The sequence below is a fragment of the Pelobates fuscus genome, chromosome 1 (assembly GCF_036172605.1).
Source record: "Pelobates fuscus isolate aPelFus1 chromosome 1, aPelFus1.pri, whole genome shotgun sequence".
NCBI classification, from domain to species: Eukaryota; Metazoa; Chordata; class Amphibia; order Anura; family Pelobatidae; genus Pelobates; species Pelobates fuscus.
This window is the reverse complement of record NC_086317.1, coordinates 313,984,407-314,005,219: the sequence shown is the minus strand read 5'-3', so window position 1 is coordinate 314,005,219 and position 20,813 is coordinate 313,984,407. Positions and strand designations below refer to the sequence as shown.

The 20,813-nt window shown below is 42.4% G+C and overlaps 1 protein-coding gene across 1 annotated transcript in view; it reads right to left on the bottom strand.

Moving 5' to 3' along the window:
• Nucleotides 1-1,521: 1,521 nt before the first annotated feature.
• Nucleotides 1,522-20,813, bottom strand: part of TSGA10 (testis specific 10) — a 42,622-nt gene continuing 23,330 nt past the window's right edge. The window contains exons 14-20 of the mRNA XM_063444648.1: nt 18,812-18,922; nt 17,693-17,878; nt 15,883-16,092; nt 15,589-15,791; nt 13,919-14,023; nt 2,473-2,631; nt 1,522-1,881 (exon numbers count right to left, since the gene is read on the bottom strand). Of these exons, the coding sequence (XP_063300718.1) occupies nt 1,857-1,881; nt 2,473-2,631; nt 13,919-14,023; nt 15,589-15,791; nt 15,883-16,092; nt 17,693-17,878; nt 18,812-18,922 (999 nt within the window). The 3' untranslated portion in view covers nt 1,522-1,856. The remainder of the gene's footprint in view (nt 1,882-2,472; nt 2,632-13,918; nt 14,024-15,588; nt 15,792-15,882; nt 16,093-17,692; nt 17,879-18,811; nt 18,923-20,813) is intronic.

The following is a 20,813-nucleotide window of genomic DNA, read 5'->3' as shown; positions in this document are numbered from 1 at the left end:
AGTTATTCATTATTGACACTGGATGCAAAAGTGGTACCACTTGAGCCACCACTGCTCTGCTTTGAACTTGCAGACTAAAGTATCCCGGAGAACAGGTAAGGAAGACCCAATCAGCCATGGTACAGACTCCCTCCCTTAAAGGTCACAAACATTAGCACACATCAGGTTGGTATATATACAGCAAAATTGCAACTTGCATGTATGAACTGAAGCATCAATATAAAAATGTGAACAATATTGTTGAGAAAAATATGTCTCTACAAAAAGGTACAATGTAAACCATATGATGGTTGCCACACTTCCAGATTTGAAAATTAAACTGATCTCAAATTTGGACCTGTGACTTCACCTTATTGCTGTTCTCCGGTGTGCAAAAACAAATCAAAATAAAAAATGTAGAGAAATTACTTGTTAAGAATATATATGTTTGTGTGACTTCTTTTAAACTTGGAGAAAGTAATATCAACGTTGCTAAGGTCCTTCACATAAAAGTAGGCTGTGTCACAATTATATATAGTACCCAGGACATATTTGTAAACTAAACAAGAAAAATCGCAATGTTCCTTTACTTATTAAATACTTTAGCATTGTTTATATTGTGTTACTGTATTTACATTGTACTGTATAAATCAGATTATAAATAATTACGCCATATGGTATTTTAATAGCTTTAATTTATGGAAATAATATTTTCCAAAATTGTATAAAAACACATATATTGTAAGAAACTGCAAACATCAAACATACATTTTATTTATAAATATCCTATAAAAATATGGAGTAATCAACATTTTTTAACTTCAGTGGTAAAATAATTAAGCAACTTTTAAAAATAATTTTGCTAAAATTGCTACATTTTGCCTTTTGTATATTTTGGGGGGGTTTCGATGTATGTTTTATAACTGCAAACAGAAATGCACATTTGTTTTTATTATATATGTATTAACATTGTCATTAATGCCAGATATTAAGTGGGAATATCATAAGGGGACAATATTATCACGTGCTGCAGCATCACTATGCAATCTTTTTCTTGATTAAATGAAAAGAGGCAGGCTCACCAATGTGCTACCAGAGAAAAGAAACATGAAGGAGTCTAGTAAATTACTAACCCAGCCAGCATGGGTTTCATTTGTAATCCTTTTGTATTTGGGCTTTTGGGCTGTGGTATTAAATATACACAATTTTTAATTAATTAGATACCTTGCTCCAACACTGCTGTATGAGAATAGAACATTTCATTTAAAATTAAGAAGGGGGTGCAATGGAGTACACTGGTGGACTGGTTTGGTCTTCAGTTAGACTATTTGTTTGTAGTCATTTCCCTGGCCAAAAGTAGAATACGAATAAGAGTACAGGTTTTAGCTATATTTCAGACAAAAAAATACCAACATGTATTCTCCAAGTGGGCTAGGCTTAGTAATTCAAATTATTCCTAAATCACAAAACAAATACATCTGCCAAAACACTGCAACATTAAGGAAGGTTAACAAAATAATAAAACAAAAATGTTACGTAGCAATGTATTTAAAAATATTACCTTTTGGATTGTCACATTTAATTATACATTTAGTTTTCACTTGTTTATTACTTTTTCTGTTAATGCGTTTAAGCACTCGCTCACATATAAATATATTAACAAATAAATAAATAAAAACCTATGGAATTGTGTTAGTTTATGATATGATTTCTGCAGAGCATTTTCACAGTGGTCACCCATATAAATACTTTTTCTGAATTGATAAAGATCACAATATTGGACAAACCTATGGAATTAATTTATTGGATTCCAAGCTATGTGATAATCAGGTGTGTATTCCAAGTCGTTAACTCTTTGGTGCTTTCTTTCAGGATATCTAGAAATGTCTAAATATTGGACTCCTGGAACACAAAAAAAATAACATTTATTTTTTACATTTTATTATGACAGCGCTGATGGTAACAAATTTTTATGTGTGATGGTATTAGGCCACTATTAAATGAACACTATGGGGGTGGACATAATTTTAACTTTTAGCCCCTAGTATTAGTTGAGCTTCTTAGATTTCACAGAGTCTAGTTTTCTGCTAAAAAAATTGTTAAATTAACCCGGTACGTACCTGTTATCCAGCGCTGACACAGCATCGGTCTTCCTCTACTGAGGTAATCGGGCTTGGTGGCCATTTTGCCAAATGAAATCCTTCTCATTCAGAAGCACTGCAGACTTAAAGTGCATGTGCAGCATTCTATCAATGAAGAACCTAGTCAGGCTCAGTTCTCAATGCGGAAGCACCATCTACTTGCTGTCAGGAAGACAGCTACTAGAGAAATGTTTTTCCACACCATGAATACATTACTGTACTTACAACAAAGCAATGTTTTACATTGTGGTAGAAAAATGGCAGGGCCAATGCACACAGACAACTACAGTGAGATGAAGTGGTCCTTTAACTGCTTTCACATGTTGACTGAGAAACATAACCAGAAACACACCTTTCAAGGGATCTTCCAGGAGACCTGGAGCGGCGTTCAGGAGACTGAAAGGAACGACCTGGTGAGAGCCTTGAAGGACTCCTTGAAGGAGAGTTTTTTAAGAAAGAGCTTGTTTGAAATGGATAAGAGTGCCGCTGAAGTTCCTTTACTGCACGTTCCCTACAAGAAAATATTTTTGTTGCATTAAGTAACAAACAACTTCTCCAATTGCAACTATTTATATAAAGAAAATGGGTCATATGGAACTTAGAAAAAACACATAATGATACTTGACAAACACATAATATATATACACAGAACATATTAATTTCATCCCGCAAATAAATACCTAAAGACAAACATTGAAAACCTGGAAACAATTACAAGAAGCAAATTCACATTCTTGTTATGGTCTTACATATTTATATATATATATATTTTTAATTCTTTATTTTTGTTGTGCATAGGGGATTACAACAGTGCTTGCATAGCCACATTAGCTCTCACAAGCTCGATTTTCAAAGAGTGATAACAGATATGTGGTGTGTAGAGAACATGCACATTTTTTTTTATATAATTTGACTTTTCATAGGCTTATTGACAAGTTTAATGGAATAATAACATTAACCCCTTAAGACCGCAGCCAAATGTACAAGTGATCCAAAAAAACGTAAACAAAACCTGGCATTTGCGCTATATGTCTGTCCAACCATAATTCACCTCTTTCATATTAAATGCACCCCCCATTATTATATATCATTTTATTCAGGGGAAACGGGGCTTTCGTTTAACATCAAATATTTAGGTATGGAACATAATTTAATATGAAAAAAATATTTAAAAAATGGGAGAAAATAAGAATTCTTTACATTTTTTTAGTTCTACGTGACATTCTAACTGTGAATGTCATAATACTGTTTGCTTTTACTGCAATACAATACACATATTTGTATTCAGCGATGTCTCGCGTGTAAAACAGTACCCCCTATGTACAGGTTTTATGGTGTTTTGGGAAGTTACAGGGTCAAATATAGCGTGTTACATATTTCAGTTTTTTTACATTGAAATTCGCCAGATTGGTTACGTTGCCTTTGAGACCATATGGTAGCCCAGAAATAAGAATTACCCCCATGATGGCATACCATTTGCAAAAGTAGACAACCTAAGGTATTGCAAATTGAGTATGTCCAGTCTTTTTTAGTAGCCACTTGGTCACAAACACTGGCCAAAGTTAGTGTTAATATTTGAAAATGCAAAAAACTAATTTGAACGCAAATTTTGGCCAGTGTTTGTGACTAAGTGGCTACTAAAAAAAACTGAACATACCCTATTTGCAATACCCTGGGTTGTCTACTATTGCAAATGGTATGCCATCATGGGGATAATTTTCATTCCTGGGCTACCATACGGTCTCAAAGGCAACCTGGCGAATTTTAATGTGAAAAAACTGAAACGCAAACCTTATATTTGACTCTGTAACTTTTGAAAACACCATAAAACCTGTACATGAGGGGTACTGTTATACTCAGGAGACTTCGCTGAACACAAATATTAGTGTTTCAAAACAGTAAAACGTATGACAACAATTATATCGTCGGTGTAAGTGCCATTTGTGTGTGAAAAATGCAAAAAATGTCACTGTCACTGACGATATCGTCGTTGTAATATATTTTACTGTTTTGAAACACTAATATTTGTGTTCAGCGAAGTCTTCCGAGTAAAACAGTACCCCCCATGTACAGGTTTCATGGTGTCTTGGAAAGTTACAGAGTTAAATATAGTGCTAGACAATGTAATTCCCTGAACTTTTGGCCTGGGTTGGCAGGCAGGTCCTGCAAATTGTAATTAATAAAATGACCTAATTATGTAAAATTATTACATAAATATATGCGTAGAATTATTATATATATATGTGTGTATATATATATGTGTGTATATATATGTACATAATTTTTTTTAATTTTTTTTATTTATATATAGGTATATACATAGTGATATATACGTATATACTTATGTATATAGATATATATATTATTTCGTTCTACATGTATTTTGATATCAATATATATATATTAATTTTAAAATACAGTTAGAACGAAATTACGCATGTTTATATATTTTTTATCTATTTTTTTTTCATTATTTTTTTATTATTTTTTTATTTATTTTTTTAACGTATTTATTTATTTATTTATTTTTTATTATATATAAATATATATATAATGAAAATTATATATATATTTAATCAATATCATTGTACGTGTATTTTGATATTAATATATATATATAATTATGTATATATTAATATTAAAATACACGTAGACAGTGTATGCATATTTATGTGTATGTGTGTATATGTGTGTATATATATACTTAGATCATATATATAATAAATATATATATGATCTAAGTATATATAATTTATTTTTACACTGTTTTAACATTTTTTATTTGTATTTCAGACAGCAGGGGGAGTACCTGTCATTACAGGCACTCCCCCTGCTGGCAATGCCTTGGACGGCTATGCCGTCCATGTGATCGCGGGGTCCTCGCAAGGACCTCGCGATCACATGGCCCTGGGCGGCTGAAGAGGACGCAGGGGGACTCCCTGGGCTCCCGGGTAAGTCCCCCATACCGCGATCGCCGGCGTGGGATCGCCGGCGACCGGGTAAGTACATAAGATCGCAGGACGTACTATGCCGTCCTGCGGCTTTTAGAGCCACCAAAATAAGGACGGCATAGTACGTCCTGCGGTCTTAAGGGGTTAAAAACAGGTAGACGTATGTGTAAAGTCGAGTAGTACTTTAACAAGTATTCTTTAGGCTTGCAGTGCATGTCAATGGTACACATGCCAGCTTATGATAGGTTGCGAGAAACCGTTAACGGTTGCAGGACAAATCATGAAAACAGTAATCATAGAACAACAAACAGTGCACTTATTAAGATGATATAGAGTAGACGATCATTTAGGAGTCGGCATTTCAGATCAGATCTTGTTATGTTATAATGATAAAACATAAAATTGTTAACGTTAGAACATCGACTTTAATGTAAGTTGCTTTGTACGTAGGCTTGGTTAGTGCGTGTGGTAGTCTAGTATCAACTTGTGTAATGCGTGTATTCAATGCTAGGAAAGAAATCAGGCTAGTGTGGTTACGCGTTGTGTTGGTCATATTTAGTGGAGGGATATAGGCATCTCTCCTAGCTTTGTCAGGTGTTTATACCCTAGCATGTAATAATCGTTGTGTGTCTATAGCCTTGTTTAGTGGGACTACGCTTTTGTTTGGTTGAGGACCCCGCGGTTGCCCGCTTTTTATATTAAATGGCGTCCACAGACCTCCCTGTGACTAGGCTGTCTGACTCTGCTTCAAGTCAGGGAGCCTTAAAGGGACTCTATAGTCACCATATAAAAGCAAGAAAGACAGGTTCCCCAGCCTTCCTTCTTGCTTTTATATGAACTTTCATTGATTAAAAAAAAAAAATTTCGGTGTTTTTATATTAAAAACTTACCTCCGTTCCAGCGCCGAGCTCCCCGCTAGGCCGCGCCCCCTTTTTCGTCAAAATGACGAAATCGCGGGGCCCAATGGGACGGCTTCGCGCTGGACCAATCGCGTTCTTCATAGAGCGGCATTGAATGCCGCCCTATGAAGAACCTGAGCGCTTTACCGCGCATGTGCGCGGAATGCGCGTTCGCGAGCTGAGCTGTCTGACTGACAGCTCAGCTCGCTTTCTAAAATTGTCAATAAGGGGCCCCCACCCCTGTGCGGCGGGTGGGGGCCCTAAAATTATCAATGAGGGGGGGGAACTACTGCCCCCCCCGGCCCCCACCCCTGAGCGGCGGGTGGGGGCCCTAAAATTATCAATAAGGGGGGGGACCTACTGTTCCCCCCCCCCCGGCCCCCACCCCTGTGCGGCGGGTGGGGGCCCTAAAATTATCGATAAGGGGGGGGGGCCTACTGTCCCCCCCCCGGCCCCCACCCCTGAGCGGCGGGTGGGGGCCCTACAATTATCAATAAGGGGGGGACCTACTGTCCCCCCCCCCGGCCCCCACCCCTGAGCGGCGGGTGGGGGCCCTACAATTATCAATAAGGGGGGGACCTACTGTCCCCCCCCCCCGGCCCCCACCCCTGAGCGGCGGGTGGGGGCCCTACAATTATCAATAAGGGGGGGACCTACTGTCCCCCCCCCAGGCCCCCACCCCTGTGCGGCGGGTGGGGGCCCTAAAATTATCAATGAGGGGGGGACCTACTGTCCCCCCCCGGCCCCCACCCCTGAGCGGTGGGTGGGGGCCCTAAAATTATCGATAAGGGGGGGACCTACTGCCCCCCCCGGCCCCCACCCCTGAGCGGCGGGTGGGGGCCCTAAAATTATCAATGAGGGGGGGACCTACTGTCCCCCCCCCGGCCCCCACCCCTGAGCGGTGGGTGGGGGCCCTAAAATTATCGATAAGGGGGGGACCTACTGTCCCCCCCGGCCCCCACCCCTGTGCGGCGGGTGGGGGCCCTAAAATTATCAATAAGGGGGGGACCTACTGTCCCCCCCCGGCCCCCACCCCTGTGCGGTGGGTGGGGGCCCTAAAATGATCAATAAGGGGGGGACCTATTGTCCCCCCCCGGCCCCCACCCCTGAGCGGTGGGTGGGGGCCCTAAAATTATCAATAAGGGGGGACCTACTGTCCCCCCCGGCCCCCACCCCTGAGCGGTGGGTGGGGGCCCTAAATACAAAGGGGGGGGGACCCTAGTTAACCCTCCCCCACCAAAAAAAAAAAATTATCTCCCTACCTACCCCCCTCACCCTAAAAATAATGAGGGGGGACCATTAACTAAAAACCTGTAAAAAAGAAAAAATGAGATAAAATCAACTTACCATTCGATGTTTTCTTTCTTCTAAAATCTTCTTTCTTCAGCCCCAAAAAAGGCCAAATAAAAATCCATAATAACCGACGCAATTAAAAAAAAAAAAAAAAAAAAAAATAAAAAAAAAAATAATCCATCTTCACCCATGGAGGGCTCCGCGCAGACTGAGCTCCGCAGGGCGGGGGAAGGCTTATAAAGCCTTGCCCCGCCCTGCAATTAGGCTAAGAACACTCTGATTGGTGGGTTTGAGCCAATCAGAGTGCTCTTTGTCATTTTACAAGCGTGGGAAAGTTCTTTGGAATTTTCCCACGCTTGTAAAATGACACAGAGCACTGTGATTGGATGGGTTTCAAGCCATCCAATCACAGTGCTCTGTGTCATTTTACAAGCGTGGGAAAGTTCTTTGGAATTTTCCCACGCTTGTAAAATGACACAGAGCACTGTGATTGGATGGGTTTCAAGCCATCCAATCACAGTGCTCTGTGTCATTTTACAAGCGTGGGAAAGTTCTTTGGAATTTTCCCACGCTTGTAAAATGACACAGAGCACTGTGATTGGATGGGTTTCAAGCCATCCAATCACAGTGCTCTGTGTCATTTTACAAGCGTGGGAAAATTCCAAAGAACTTTCCCACGCTTGTAAAATGACACAGAGCACTCTGATTGGCTCAAACCCACCAATCAGAGTGTTCTTAGCCTAATTGCAGGGCGGGGCAAGGCTTTATAAGCCTTCCCCACCCTGCGGAGCTCAGTCTGCGCGGAGCCCTCCATGGGTGAAGATGGATTATTTTTTTTGCGCTCGTTTTTTTTTTTTTTTTTTTTTTTTAATTGCGTCGGTTATTATGGATTTTTATTTGGCCTTTTTTGGGCTGAAGAAAGAAGATTTTAGAAGAGAGAAAACATCGAATGGTAAGTTTTTTTATCTCTTTTTTTTTTTTTACAGGTTTTTAGTTAATGTTCCCCCCTCATTATTTTTAGGGTGAGGGGGGTAGGTAGGGAGATAATTTTTTTTTTGGGGGGGGGGGGAGGGTTAACTAGGGTCCCCCCCCCCTTTGTATTTAGGGCCCCCACCCACCGCTCAGGGGTGGGGGCCGGGGGGGACAGTAGGTCCCCCCTTATTGATAATTTTAGGGCCCCCACCCGCCGCACAGGGGTGGGGGCCGGGGGGGGACAATAGGTCCCCCCCTTATTGATCATTTTAGGGCCCCCACCCGCCGCACAGGGGTGGGGGCCGGGGGGGGGACAGTAGGTCCCCCCCTTATTGATAATTTTAGGACCCCCACCCGCCGCACAGGGGTGGGGGCCGGGGGGGGACAATAGGTCCCCCCCTTATTGATAATTTTAGGGCCCCCACCCGCCGCACAGGGGTGGGGGCCGGGGGGGGACAGTAGGTCCCCCCCTTATTGATAATTTTAGGGCCCCCACCCGCCGCACAGGGGTGGGGGCCGGGGGGGGACAATAGGTCCCCCCCTTATTGATAATTTTAGGGCCCCCACCCGCCGCACAGGGGTGGGGGCCGGGGGGGGACAGTAGGCCCCCCCCTTATCGATAATTTTAGGGCCCCCACCCACCACTCAGGGGTGGGGGCCGGGGGGGGACAATAGGTCCCCCCCTTATCGATAATTTTAGGGCCCCCACCCGCCGCACAGCGGTGGGGGCCGGGGAAGGAGAGTAGGTCCCTGTGGGTTCGGGCTTCAGCTGTCAGCTGAAGCTGAAGCTGTCAGCTGAAGCCACGCCCACAGCAGTGCTGACAGGCTATCAGCACACAAAGCGCGTTCACAGTGCTTTGTGTGCTGATAGCCCGTCTGATGCATTCATCCAGAATGCATCGGACGAGAGGCCTTTTTAGGGCCTCTGAACTCGGAAGTCCCTCTGGTGGCCGTCTGATTGACTGCAACAAGAGGTGTTCCAAGCTTCCAATGTAAACACTGCATTTTCTCAGAAAATACAGTGCTTACAAGAAAAAGGCTCCGGGTAGCTGTAGCACTCACCTAAACAACCTCATTAAGCTGAAGTTGTTCAGGTGACTATAGTGTCCCTTTAAGACTATCTTGCATCTAGTTTACGCCATGTTTGTATAGTATATGACTAGTGTAGTGTTATAAATGTGGTGTTTTGTGGCTGGCAGCTGTACACAGGCCATTCCTGCTGCAAGAGGATATGGGCACCTATGTGGGTTGACGTTTTGCAGGAAGAGAAAAGTGCCTGAGGGGTCGTATGATTTAGCTAGGTTAGTGCAAGCGAGATTGAACAATAATGTGCTCACTAGGTGTGGGAGTCTGAGCTTCAGTCCGCTTATCCATACAACGTCCCGAATGTGGTTAATTGCACAGGCATGACCCCAGCTCCACATCTCTCTTGGTCTGTCCCTTTCAGCCTATGCCCATTGGGTGTACCGGAGTGTCAAGCCTGGTGTTGGTCTGCCAGTCCGTGGCTCTTCCGCTTGGTGAGTGGATGCTTAGCCCTGATCGGCAAGGGAGGCGGCTAGGGAATGGCCTCATGGGTATCACCTTGTGGCTTGGAGCAGGTGGTAAAACGTTGGGGTTTGGTACCTCGCTGCAGCGGTGGGCAGGACGGTTATAAGTGGCTCGCTTTCTCCGCCGGTAGTTTCGCTTCCGCAGCTTTCCCCTCTGTATTGCTGTCGGGTAGGTGCGGGGTAGTTGTTGGCCCCTAGTAGGCTTCCCCGGCTGTTTCCTGTTGCTAGCACGGTGTGCCCTGCCGGGCTCCGCTGCCTGCCTTGCTCGGTTGTGTAGCATGGCCCAAAAATCTTCAAAGATAGCTCTTAGGGTGTCCGGTGTAGTTGTCTTAGGGCCTGCTGAGGCTTGTTGTGTCAGTGACAGGCCTCGTGTTGCGGAGCCTGGTGCGGCCGCCATCTTGGGTGACTCTTGTCCCGCGTATTGTGGTGGTTTTGCAGGGCTCACAGGGCGTCCTCAAGGACCGGGATAACCCCCACCGGTCCACAGGGGGGGGGGAGGAGAGGTGATTTGTGAGTGCCTCCTTGTCGGCCAGAGAACCGGGAGAGCGGCCGTTTCTCCTCGGCTCCCACCCGCACAGGCCGCTGGTCACGATTTGGTCCGCCTAGCACCGGAGAGCCAAGTGACTGGTATCCCCGTGTGCCATGCAGTCTCCTCGTCACGAATATTGTGTCCAGCAGGCTGTGTGATCAGGCGGTCGGGCAATAAACCCTGAATCTTGGCTCCAGACTCAGGAGCTCTCGGCATGTGCGTCTAGTCTGCTTGGCAGTCAGGCTCCGCCCCCACATATTTATATTTTGAATGCAACATTTCCAAAAACAAAAAGGTACCCAAATACTACAATTTTACCACTTCAAATAATTGATTCAGTGGCTTTCAAGTAATTACTGCAATGTCCATTAAATAGAAAATCCAGAAGAACAGACAATGGAGCTGAAAAATGTAAACCAGAATAGCAGAGTATGAAAAATAGTTGGTGGAATATATTCTATATCAGTGACTGGAGCCAAAATTTTAACTGTCAACTCAATTTTATGTCAAAATAATGCACACACTAGAAAAGGGGGAATACTTCCTGCAGGGTTTCCAAAAAGGGAGGGACAATCACTGGAGACATCAAATGGAAGAAAAACACCCAGGCACACCTGAGGTTTCTTCTAAAAGGCAGTCTTTGGATAATTGGGCTCCTCTCTGAGCCTTTAACAAGTCTCAAAGACAGGAGTTAAAACATTGTCTCCACTTAAAAAGACTGCCTTTTAGAAGAAACCTCAGGTGTTCCTGGATATTTATCTTCTTCCAACAATTGTAAAAAAAACATTACTCCATTTTTATGGGACCTGCAATATAATAACTAGTAAAATAATGTTTACATTTAAATCACAGCTTGCATACTAGTGTGAAGCACACTCTTCCCCTATTTCATGCATTTTTCTTGCACACCCAAGTGTTTTGTCTCTGTTGAAAATAGAAACCTAATGGGAATTCTAATTCTTTGAACAATATGAACATTTTTTATTCCACTTTGATAAGTTTTCTAATGATTTATTGCTACGTTGATTGAGCTGACTACATTGATTAGCCACAACTGTCACGTCCCCGAGCGGCAGCACTCCTGCACAAGTGCAGGCTCGTACCTGGAGGGTACACTTAGATACGGTGAGTTTCCACAAGGTCCATCAGAGTTTTCACTGCACGCTAGAACCTTTTATGGCTCTATAGGTCTTGCAAAATATGATGTTCATTAATTTTTCTTAGTGCCCTGTCGTGATTTCCTGGTTGGTTATCAGAGAGTGTGTTATTTATATTGAATCTTGTGTATTTTGACCTTGGTTTGTTCATTGACTATTGTAACCTTGGTATACCTTGATCTTTGGCTTGTCTCACTGTTTAGGTACCTTCTATTTCCCAATCTTGGTTTGTCCTGTACTTTTCTATATTAACATCCTGCCATTCTAAAGCCCGGTTTCTGATTTATGTATATATTTGTTAAAACTAAAAGGGACACTATAGTCACCAAAACCACTTTAGCTTAATGTAGCAGTTTTGGTGTATAGATAATACCTCTGAAATTTCACTGCTCAATTCCCTTCCATTTATGAGTTAAATCACTTTTGTTTCTGTGCATGCAGAAAACACGGCCTGCATGGAACAAAAATGGTTTTCAATCAGATGTAAATTACTTTAAAAGATTGTATCACCTGCTCTGTAAATTTAACTTAATTCACACACAGAATGTTCCTGCAAGATCTACCAAGCTATTAACAGTGTCAGGATAACAGTTGGTCCAGCAGGCAGAATAGTATCACACCTAGGACTAAGGGTAACGTCTAACCGGACCTTAGAATGGCCAGAATTAATGTACCAGAGAATAGTAAATATACTTGCCAAGGTCAGGGACTCAGAACGAGACACAGCGATAAGGAAAAGCTAATAGTAAAGGATACAAGAAGTCAGGGAAGTCAAAACGAAGCCAAAGTCAAAAAACAGAAACACACAATCAGGAACACACTCTCGGATAACCATCTAAGGGAAACCATGACAGGGCAATGAGTAAAAGGAAAAATTAGTTTAAATAACCCTCCTGCAGAGCCGATTGGCCGTAACGGGGCTTTGACCCCAAAACGTGCATGCGCCTCTTTTGCATGACGTCACACGCACGTCAATGCCGTCATTACCGCGGGCAGACGTGGGGCTACAATATGGCGTGGACCCGCAGCGGCCGGCGTCCACCGACATGCTGCAGAAGTCAGGCACAGTGGCGCAGGACTGCCGAGCGGCACCTCCATTATTGCCAGGTAGGAAATTTCCACTGCAAATACCATAAGGTGAGGATGAATACGTGACACAGAGCAGGGGATAAGAAATTCTAAATTAAACAAAATTTGCAATAAAGGAATGTGTAAACATTAGATGAGCGGTGTAGGAGCGGGACAATCGCTGGCGTACCTTGCTCCCCTGGGCCCGCAGGGTTGTGCTCGCCTGCACGGAGGTAGGCAGAGTTCTTCAGACCCTTTTTGCGCAGTTTATTTCTTACGCCGCCTGGTTGCCTAGGCCTCTGCTGGGTCTCAACATATCGGTGGGATAGGCTCGGGTATTTTCTCCGAATTGCTGCAGGGGCTCGTCGAGTCGGCTGTGATGAAGGTCTCTGCCCTGCTGCTCCGGGTGCCCCTCTGCTGTGCTTGCTGGTGTTGTCTTGTATAGGGTGCTCCATGAGGTGAGTCAGGGCTCTGTAATTTCCCCTTCTTGGAGTTCCCCTGCTTCCGTGGTGGAGAAGGGGTAGCCGGGTGTCCCGGCTAAACGTGAGTGGGTTCCAGACACCTGAGTTTCGTTTTGTCTGGTGTCTGGTGTCGTTCCCAGAAGCGCCTGCATACGGCGTCAAATTTTTCCTCAAAAGCCTTTGCCCAGTCGCTTACATTTTGTTGGCCCGCCAGGGTTGCGGGGTGGTCGGCCATCTTGGCTCGGCCTTGTGCCGCACGGTTCAAGTTGTGCCTTGTAGTGTCTCGGAGGTGAATGCTCTCTGTGTGGAGGTAGACCGGGATAACCCCCACCAGTCCAGAGGGGGGGGGAATAGAGACCCAGGTTTGCAGAGTCGGCTTTGTGTGGCGCCGGGAAATCAGCTGTCCCTCCCGCGCCTGCCATGTGGGTAGACCTTCGACTTTTGAAAAGCGGATTATACTCGTACATTGACTGGGGTGGTATCAAATTGCTCCTCTTGGCATTATCCCACCTTTAGTGACTCTTTTGTCACGTTTAATCGTAGTTTTAGCTGTGGGAACCGGTTTTATTCGTTGTTTGTTGCAGGAGCTGCTGAGGCTAGCGTCCTCTCAGCTCTGCAGTCAGGCCCCCCCCCCCCCCGATTAGCTTTTATGTATTTGTGATTTTGTCCGAGAAGAGAACCCAATTTGTTGAGAGTAGATCACTATTAACGTTGCTTCCTTTGATTTACTTATATGCTGATGGTTTATGCAATCAAGTGGTTTACTCTCTCTTTTTCTATTTTACATTACACACTAGGTTACCAGGTGACCCACTGGAAAGAATGAAAGGAGAACCACAGATAACAGTTTGAGAACAACTTCTCCTTAAACGTGGCATACTCTCATTCAGCCAAATATTTACACTGTGTGCCTGCACTTACCTTTCAAATTGTTCAGTAGACAGGTGTCTCCTTGTTAATTCAAGTTCAGCACTTTGCTGGGCCAGCTTGTTTTTTAAATGGCCAGTTTCTCGTCCTTGGTTTCCACTAGGATTGGATAAAGGAAAAGCAAAACAAACAAATTATTGCAGACATTTTCCAAAATCGTTTGTGTCAACAATATTCTTTATTTGAAACTTAAAACTGCATTTTCATCTATTTTCTATGAATATTTTTTGCCTAAATTCCCTCTTTATAACGGGCAACATATCTTATCAACAGTACCTGCACACTTATCATACACGCTTTACAGAGTCTGGAAAAGGGAGAAAGGACTCCTCAAACTTGAAGTATTCTGCCATTTTCCCTTGGAGCTATTGTTAAAACGGTAATTGTGGTTTCCTATATGTAGTGTGCAGTTTACAGTGTTATTTACTAAAGTAAAAATTCAAGGTTAATTGGAAGTGAATTTTAAATTTGTGTTATAAATAGCAAAACTGGAAACATTCCCTAAATCAGCTATGCTTCCAGTTTGGCCTTAAATTGGAAATTCCCTTAGAACGGATAAAAACATTTTACCCACTTGAAAAAGCCCTAAAGGGAGAAACGCATTGTGGTTTATATCTTCTTTCTGTATATAGTATTTCTGTCTACCCTATTACCTGCTGGAAGCCATATACTTTTTATTTATCTTTAGATTTTATATTTCACCTGACAATTTCCTGTGGACTACCGACTGAAGAATCCTAGGTGGGGATTATACCACCCACGCTTGTGACAGACAGGTTAGTCTGCTCATTCTAATGTAAGTACATTTCATTCTTCATTCATAAATACTTACCTACACAGAGAGCACTATTGGCTGTTTTTTTCATTTTATATGATCTACCTCACCGTTACCCTGTTGTGATTTGCTTCATTGCTATTTATTGATCATCAACATCAGAGGGATATCCTGCAAGTGGGGATTTAATACCACTGCATGCTGATTTTCCTAGAGCTGGTTATAGCTCTACTATATGTGAGTTGACTTCTGTTTTTAGTGTTGCTTGTCGCATCTGTTACAACTAATCTGCACTATAGGTTCAACTTTCATATGCTGCTACCAAGCTAAGTTATCCTAAAAGTATCGTACAACAGCTTGAAGATGTGCTGTTATCTCTAAGACTGTGCCTTACCTTTGGGTATTTTTTTTTTTTTTTTTAATCTCCAGATTTTATTGTGGACTCTCTTGTTTTTTATTTTTTTTTTGTGTATTTTTACTGATTTTATTCCATATTATTTTATTCTTGGCGTTACCTCTAATCTTTGTTTCACTAGCTCTAGTTTTTTTAGGGGCTTGAAGGATTCCCCTATCAGGTCTGCTGCCTGATATATTATTGTATGCAGTTTCTTAAGCGCTGCTCTACCCTCTGTGTAAGTTTGCGTCTTTTTGATATATATTAAATGATTCTCTGATCACAGAAAACATTTTATTCATCTTAATATTTTATATAGATATTGTGGACTTTACTTGCTCTTTCACAGAATTAAAGAATTTGAAAGTTCTTCAACCTTTCATACAATTAAACACGCTAGATACTTTAGTTTCCCATTACACATAAACCTAATCCACAATAAAAAGTACATAGAAAATGAATGCCCCATCAATTTGTTTTAATTCATTTACTTACAGCTTGCTCTCTGTCAAAATTAGTTTTTCTTGGAGATGTTGAAGTTCTGAGTCCAACTCTTTGGCCCGCATGTTTGATTGATATTCTTTTTCCTGGTTGCCATACAGCAGAGACTCCAGATTCTTTATAGCAATTCTTTCGCTTGCTAGTTGCTTTCTCAGGAGTTCTAGCTCTGATCGAGTGGATTCCAGCTCCATCTGAAGCTACACATTAAAAAAAATATCTTTATTATTACACAATATAGGTTATAAGTAAGATTTTGAATGAAGGGGATTGAACTGGCTTGCAACATACCTGCTCCATGTCCTGAATTTTAGCACTGAGCTGCCTGTTTAAAAGTTCTTTGCTGGAATCAAGCTTAACACACAGCTCTCGTGTAGATGCCAAGTCATTGAGGACAGTACTCTTCTCAGTTTTAATCTGATGTGCTTCTCCTTCCATCTTTGAGGCAGCCTTGTTTAAGCTGTTTATCTGAGATTTGTAGGACTGTTCAGTGGTTACATGCTATGAATAAAATGATTGTAGTTTTAGTTCGACTGAGAAAAAGTAACATTAGTTTATTGTTAAAAAAAAAAAACACAAGTTGTTGGGGGGTGGGGCTTGGCCGCCATACTGAGCGGCCGCACTAAGTAAGAGCTCCAAATAAAATCTCGATATTCCACAATATAACCAACTTGGTTCCAAAAAATGTATACCTAATCTTGCTGGAGATAATCCAAGAGACTCGGAGACGCATATTGAGCTGTCTCACTGCTTGATTGGAGGTCTAAGCCTATGTTTTCTTAGAGGCCTACCTGTGGGGGTGACTGGGAAGAAGAGGCTGATCTCTTCACCAACCATCCTGCAGGGGCACATAGGAGCAGTAGAGATTCCCAAATCCCCCCTCCCACTGGTGAGGGATATCCTGTTACCCACTCTCGGGCAACTGTCTACTCCTAAGGGTGATACTGAGAACCTGTTGGCATTCCAGTACAACTCCTCGGCACACAGAAAATGGCAGATGTGCTGCATACCTCAGCCACACAGGGCCTGCTGGAAGACACCATGCAGAGGCTGGATCAGATTGTTGCCAACTTCTGGCTGAGACTAGCCACTAAATAGAACCCACTTATGGAGAGGAGTAAGAGAGACAAGACACCACAGGACTCACCTCCAGTCATCCATCAACCCCAGTAATGCATGACTGAGCGACCTACACCCATGCCCAGCTTGAAAAACAAGGGGAAAATCCCCCAACTCCTGCATACTTGCCTGAATGCCACAGGGACCGCTCACAGCTCCCGTATTCCCAGATCAAGGGCTAAGAATGGTCGAACCCAGCTGCACATCCCACACTACCGGAGAAGGTACCCTCAACATCAAGTCAGGAGAATAACGGGGCACTATTCCAGGTGCTGCAAGCTACCGGATCAGTGGGACCAGCATATGGGCCCTTGCAAAGTCCTGGGGCTTGCGGAGTGGACTGGTAATCACAGAGACTCTCTTTAACCATGGGATACAGAAGTTATACATAGGAATAGGCTGAGTTACTCGCAATAGGCTTAGCGTTTATGTTATTGAGCTAGGTTCTTTTTGTGCCCTTAGTGTGTCTAAGTTTTTAGTCCACCGTTCACTATAATCCAGATAGAATTTCCTGCTACTATGCTGGTGTTTTGCCCTCGAGCATAATTTTCCATGTGATCAAATAGGCTAGCCAAGCTTATAAAATTTTCATGATTAAGGTCTAAAACATTTAGTATTATCTTAAGATATCTTTATTCAGTCTCCTCCGTGCGTTCACGAGCCGTATGGTACCGTATCTAAAACCAATGAAGTCTGGAATACTCCTCTCTCTGTGGAACTTACACCCTACTTACATAAATGTACAGATTTTAAAAGGCCAGCTACATGTAAATATTACTGTATAGAAAGAGCCTGGTTAATTGAATCAATAGATTGAACTAAACTAGTCAAGTCCGTTACTTTAAAATTGCCAGACTGATGTGTAAATATCCAATGGTAATCACAGTATATATTTGATAGTACACATACATGCTAATCTGAAATTATATTTTAGTCACAACTGCTTGGAGTTTCTGTATAAAATATTAAATTATTTTCTTACGTGATCAATCTCCATTTGTAGCGAATCAACTGTTTCCTTGAGCCTCCGACACTCGGACTCTGCATTGCGAAGGTCTAGTTTTACAGATCTACACTCCGTTTCCAGCTGGTGAGACTTGTTCTCCCAGATTCCTGCCTGTGTGTTGGTTCGGTGACAGTTGTCCAAAAGCTCTCGAGCCTCCTTTTCCTGTCCGGTAAGAATAAAAATGATTACATGTATGAAAACATTTCTTTTTATCAATAAAAATGTACATTTCATTTAATGTTAATTTTAAATATATATGAGCGGTAGTCAACAACACCTGGAGTGCTGAGGGTTGTCTTCTATATGAAACTAAAGACAGAGATTATAGTACTTACACAGGGAATTCAAAGTGAATTCAAGGTGAATTTTGAAATTCAAGGTAAAATAGACAAATCTATTACATGAAACATTACCTACGTCAGCTATGCTTACAGTTTGGCTACTTAGATCTTACATTTTAAATTCACTTTCAATTCAATTTGAATTCTCACGTTAGTGTATAACTTCGATAATTTTAAATTAGTGAAAAACAAATGCAGAATGCAGGAACAGCAAGAGATGAAGCCACAACCAAGAAGAAAAAAAAACCCAATACAATACACAATACAATACATAGTTAATGAAAGCCAAAGGAACTAATTATTTTGCTGTAATAATCCATCCTTTACACAATACAATGTTTTTCTTGGGTACGTATGTTATGTGCAAAAGAGAGTTGAGTTGACTTCTGCATACTTTTAACAAATAAGTCTAACTTGTGGGGGATCATGAACCTGAATGTATCTTTTTTTTTGTGCATATTCAAGCTTTATTGAAACAATTAACAAGAGTAGGCGCAGCAAAAAAATTACATACATTTAATGTAAATGTAATTAGTGACATACTAAAGTACTATCAAAAAGCTTTGCAGTATCCGAACATTACAGAGCCCTTGTGTTGTTTGCAATAGTTAAGCTAGTAAAACATAACATGTACACGGAAATCATGTATACCAAAAATATTCATATTAAGATATGCCTAATAATGGATCCTCATATTACCCCGATAACAGGTAGATTTGATGTAAATATATGAGTGATGGCATATCATACTCACTTTGGATCCAATGGCACTTTCCAGTCGTGCAATATCAGACAGAGAACCTTCGTATTTCAGCTTTGCGTCTTCCAGTTCATCCTGGAATTCCTTCAACTTGCGATCTTGATTCTGAAAGAAAACATAAACATGATGCTTTTTATGCATTCAACATTTTTATTTAACAACTGTCTGAGGTGACAATAATAATTAATATTATACCCTTGCAGTTATCACTGAAATTCCATTGCCATTGGATATATTCTAATTTCTATGTATATAAAAAGTTATAGGATGGCAGAAATTTTCTCTCATTAAATAGAACACAAATGGCTAAACATAAACAATATAATAGCAAAATTCCTAATCTGGCATACCACGCAGTGCCTGCAACCTGGTGCAACCCCCGAATGATGGTTTCCTCATTAGGAAATGGGAATTTCTATGGCCCCTAAAGATTTTCGGAATCTGGAGAGAATAGGACTGCAGCGGATTTACCAACTATACCGTAATGGACAGATAGTCCAATTTGACGACCTTCAACGAGAGTCCCACTTAACACTGACGGATTTTTTTCGCTACCTTCAGATCCGGGACTTCGCTAGAAAGCCCCACCTAAAGGGAGCTGCGCAAGAAGAGCTGACTTTCTATGAGAAATTATGCCGGGCAGGGGCCGTCCCCAAGGGCATGATAACACTCCTATATGCCCACCTTAGTACGGAGAACAAAGAATGGGGGCGGTTGGCCTACGCCGATCCGTGGGAGGCAGATCTAGGAGAAGTTTTAGAGGGAGTAGACTGGCAGGACATATGGGAAGCTAACAAAAATTCCTTTGTCTGCGTCACCCTCGAGGAACAAACATGGAAGACCATGTTCCGGTGGTATACCACTCCCGTCAAACTCTATAAGATGCACAAGCTGGATAAGGACGATTGCTAGAGGGGATGTGGAACGCGGGGAACGTATCTCCACATGTGGTGGGAATACCCGAAATTAAGTAGCTTCTGGAAGGCAGTTGATGACTTATTGACACAGACCTTTAACAAGCCCCTACTACTAGACACATGGGTGTACTTACTGAACAGATCCCTCGATGGATGGACCAAAAGAGAGCAGACTCTAGTCCACAAAATAACCCTTGGGGCTAGACGTACTATTGCCACAGCTTGGCTCTCTCCTCAAGGTCCAGAGATTACGGGCGTGATATCTAGGATCCGAGATTGCCGATTATTGGACGACCTGACAGCGCGAGTGAAGTGGATGACAGAGAAATTCATGAAACTTTGGGAGCCCTGGGATAATAGTGTAGCAGGATCCGCTGTGGATTGATCATATAGACCAGGAAGACAGGGTGTAGGGGGCCTTTGCTTGCCCGTCCCGCTCTGGCCCCGGTTGGTCATCCCGCTCTTGCCGCGTCCCGGTTCCCGCACCCCACCTCTTTTTCCCTTCTCTCTACCTATACTTCCTACTTTTCTCCTTTTCCGACCACCCTTTTTTCTCGGTTCTCGAATTTTGGGGGTAGGTCTCTTCTCTTAATTTTACCTTCAACTTTATTTTAATCTCTTTTATGTTATCTTATTTTTATTCCTTATTTTCTCTGTTTTACAAAAATCTCCTCAGGCACGATCAGTGTGATAGGGGAATGTGGAGACCTGGACTTCTCCGGTTAAATTTCCCTATTAGGTCTCCTCTGGGCCAAATTACAAAAGCCTGAGACTTATAAACAACCTTCGATGAGAGACAATTGACTAAGATGATCTGAGCAGGGAACCCAAGGGTGTTTTTTGTTTGCTTCTTGTATCACCACCGTTGGCTTCTGAGCACGTGATAAGTAGTTCGGTGTATTTGTCCCTCTTGACGAATCGAAAAATAAAGGCTTAACAAAAACAAACAAACAAACAAACAAAAAATCCCCAATGGGAGGCAGGTGAAATAGAATTTATGGAGAGGCGTGTCTTGTGGGCGGATGTCGATTATTGTGTTTTTTCAAGACTGATCTTTTACATTTTGGCTTTTGCGCAAG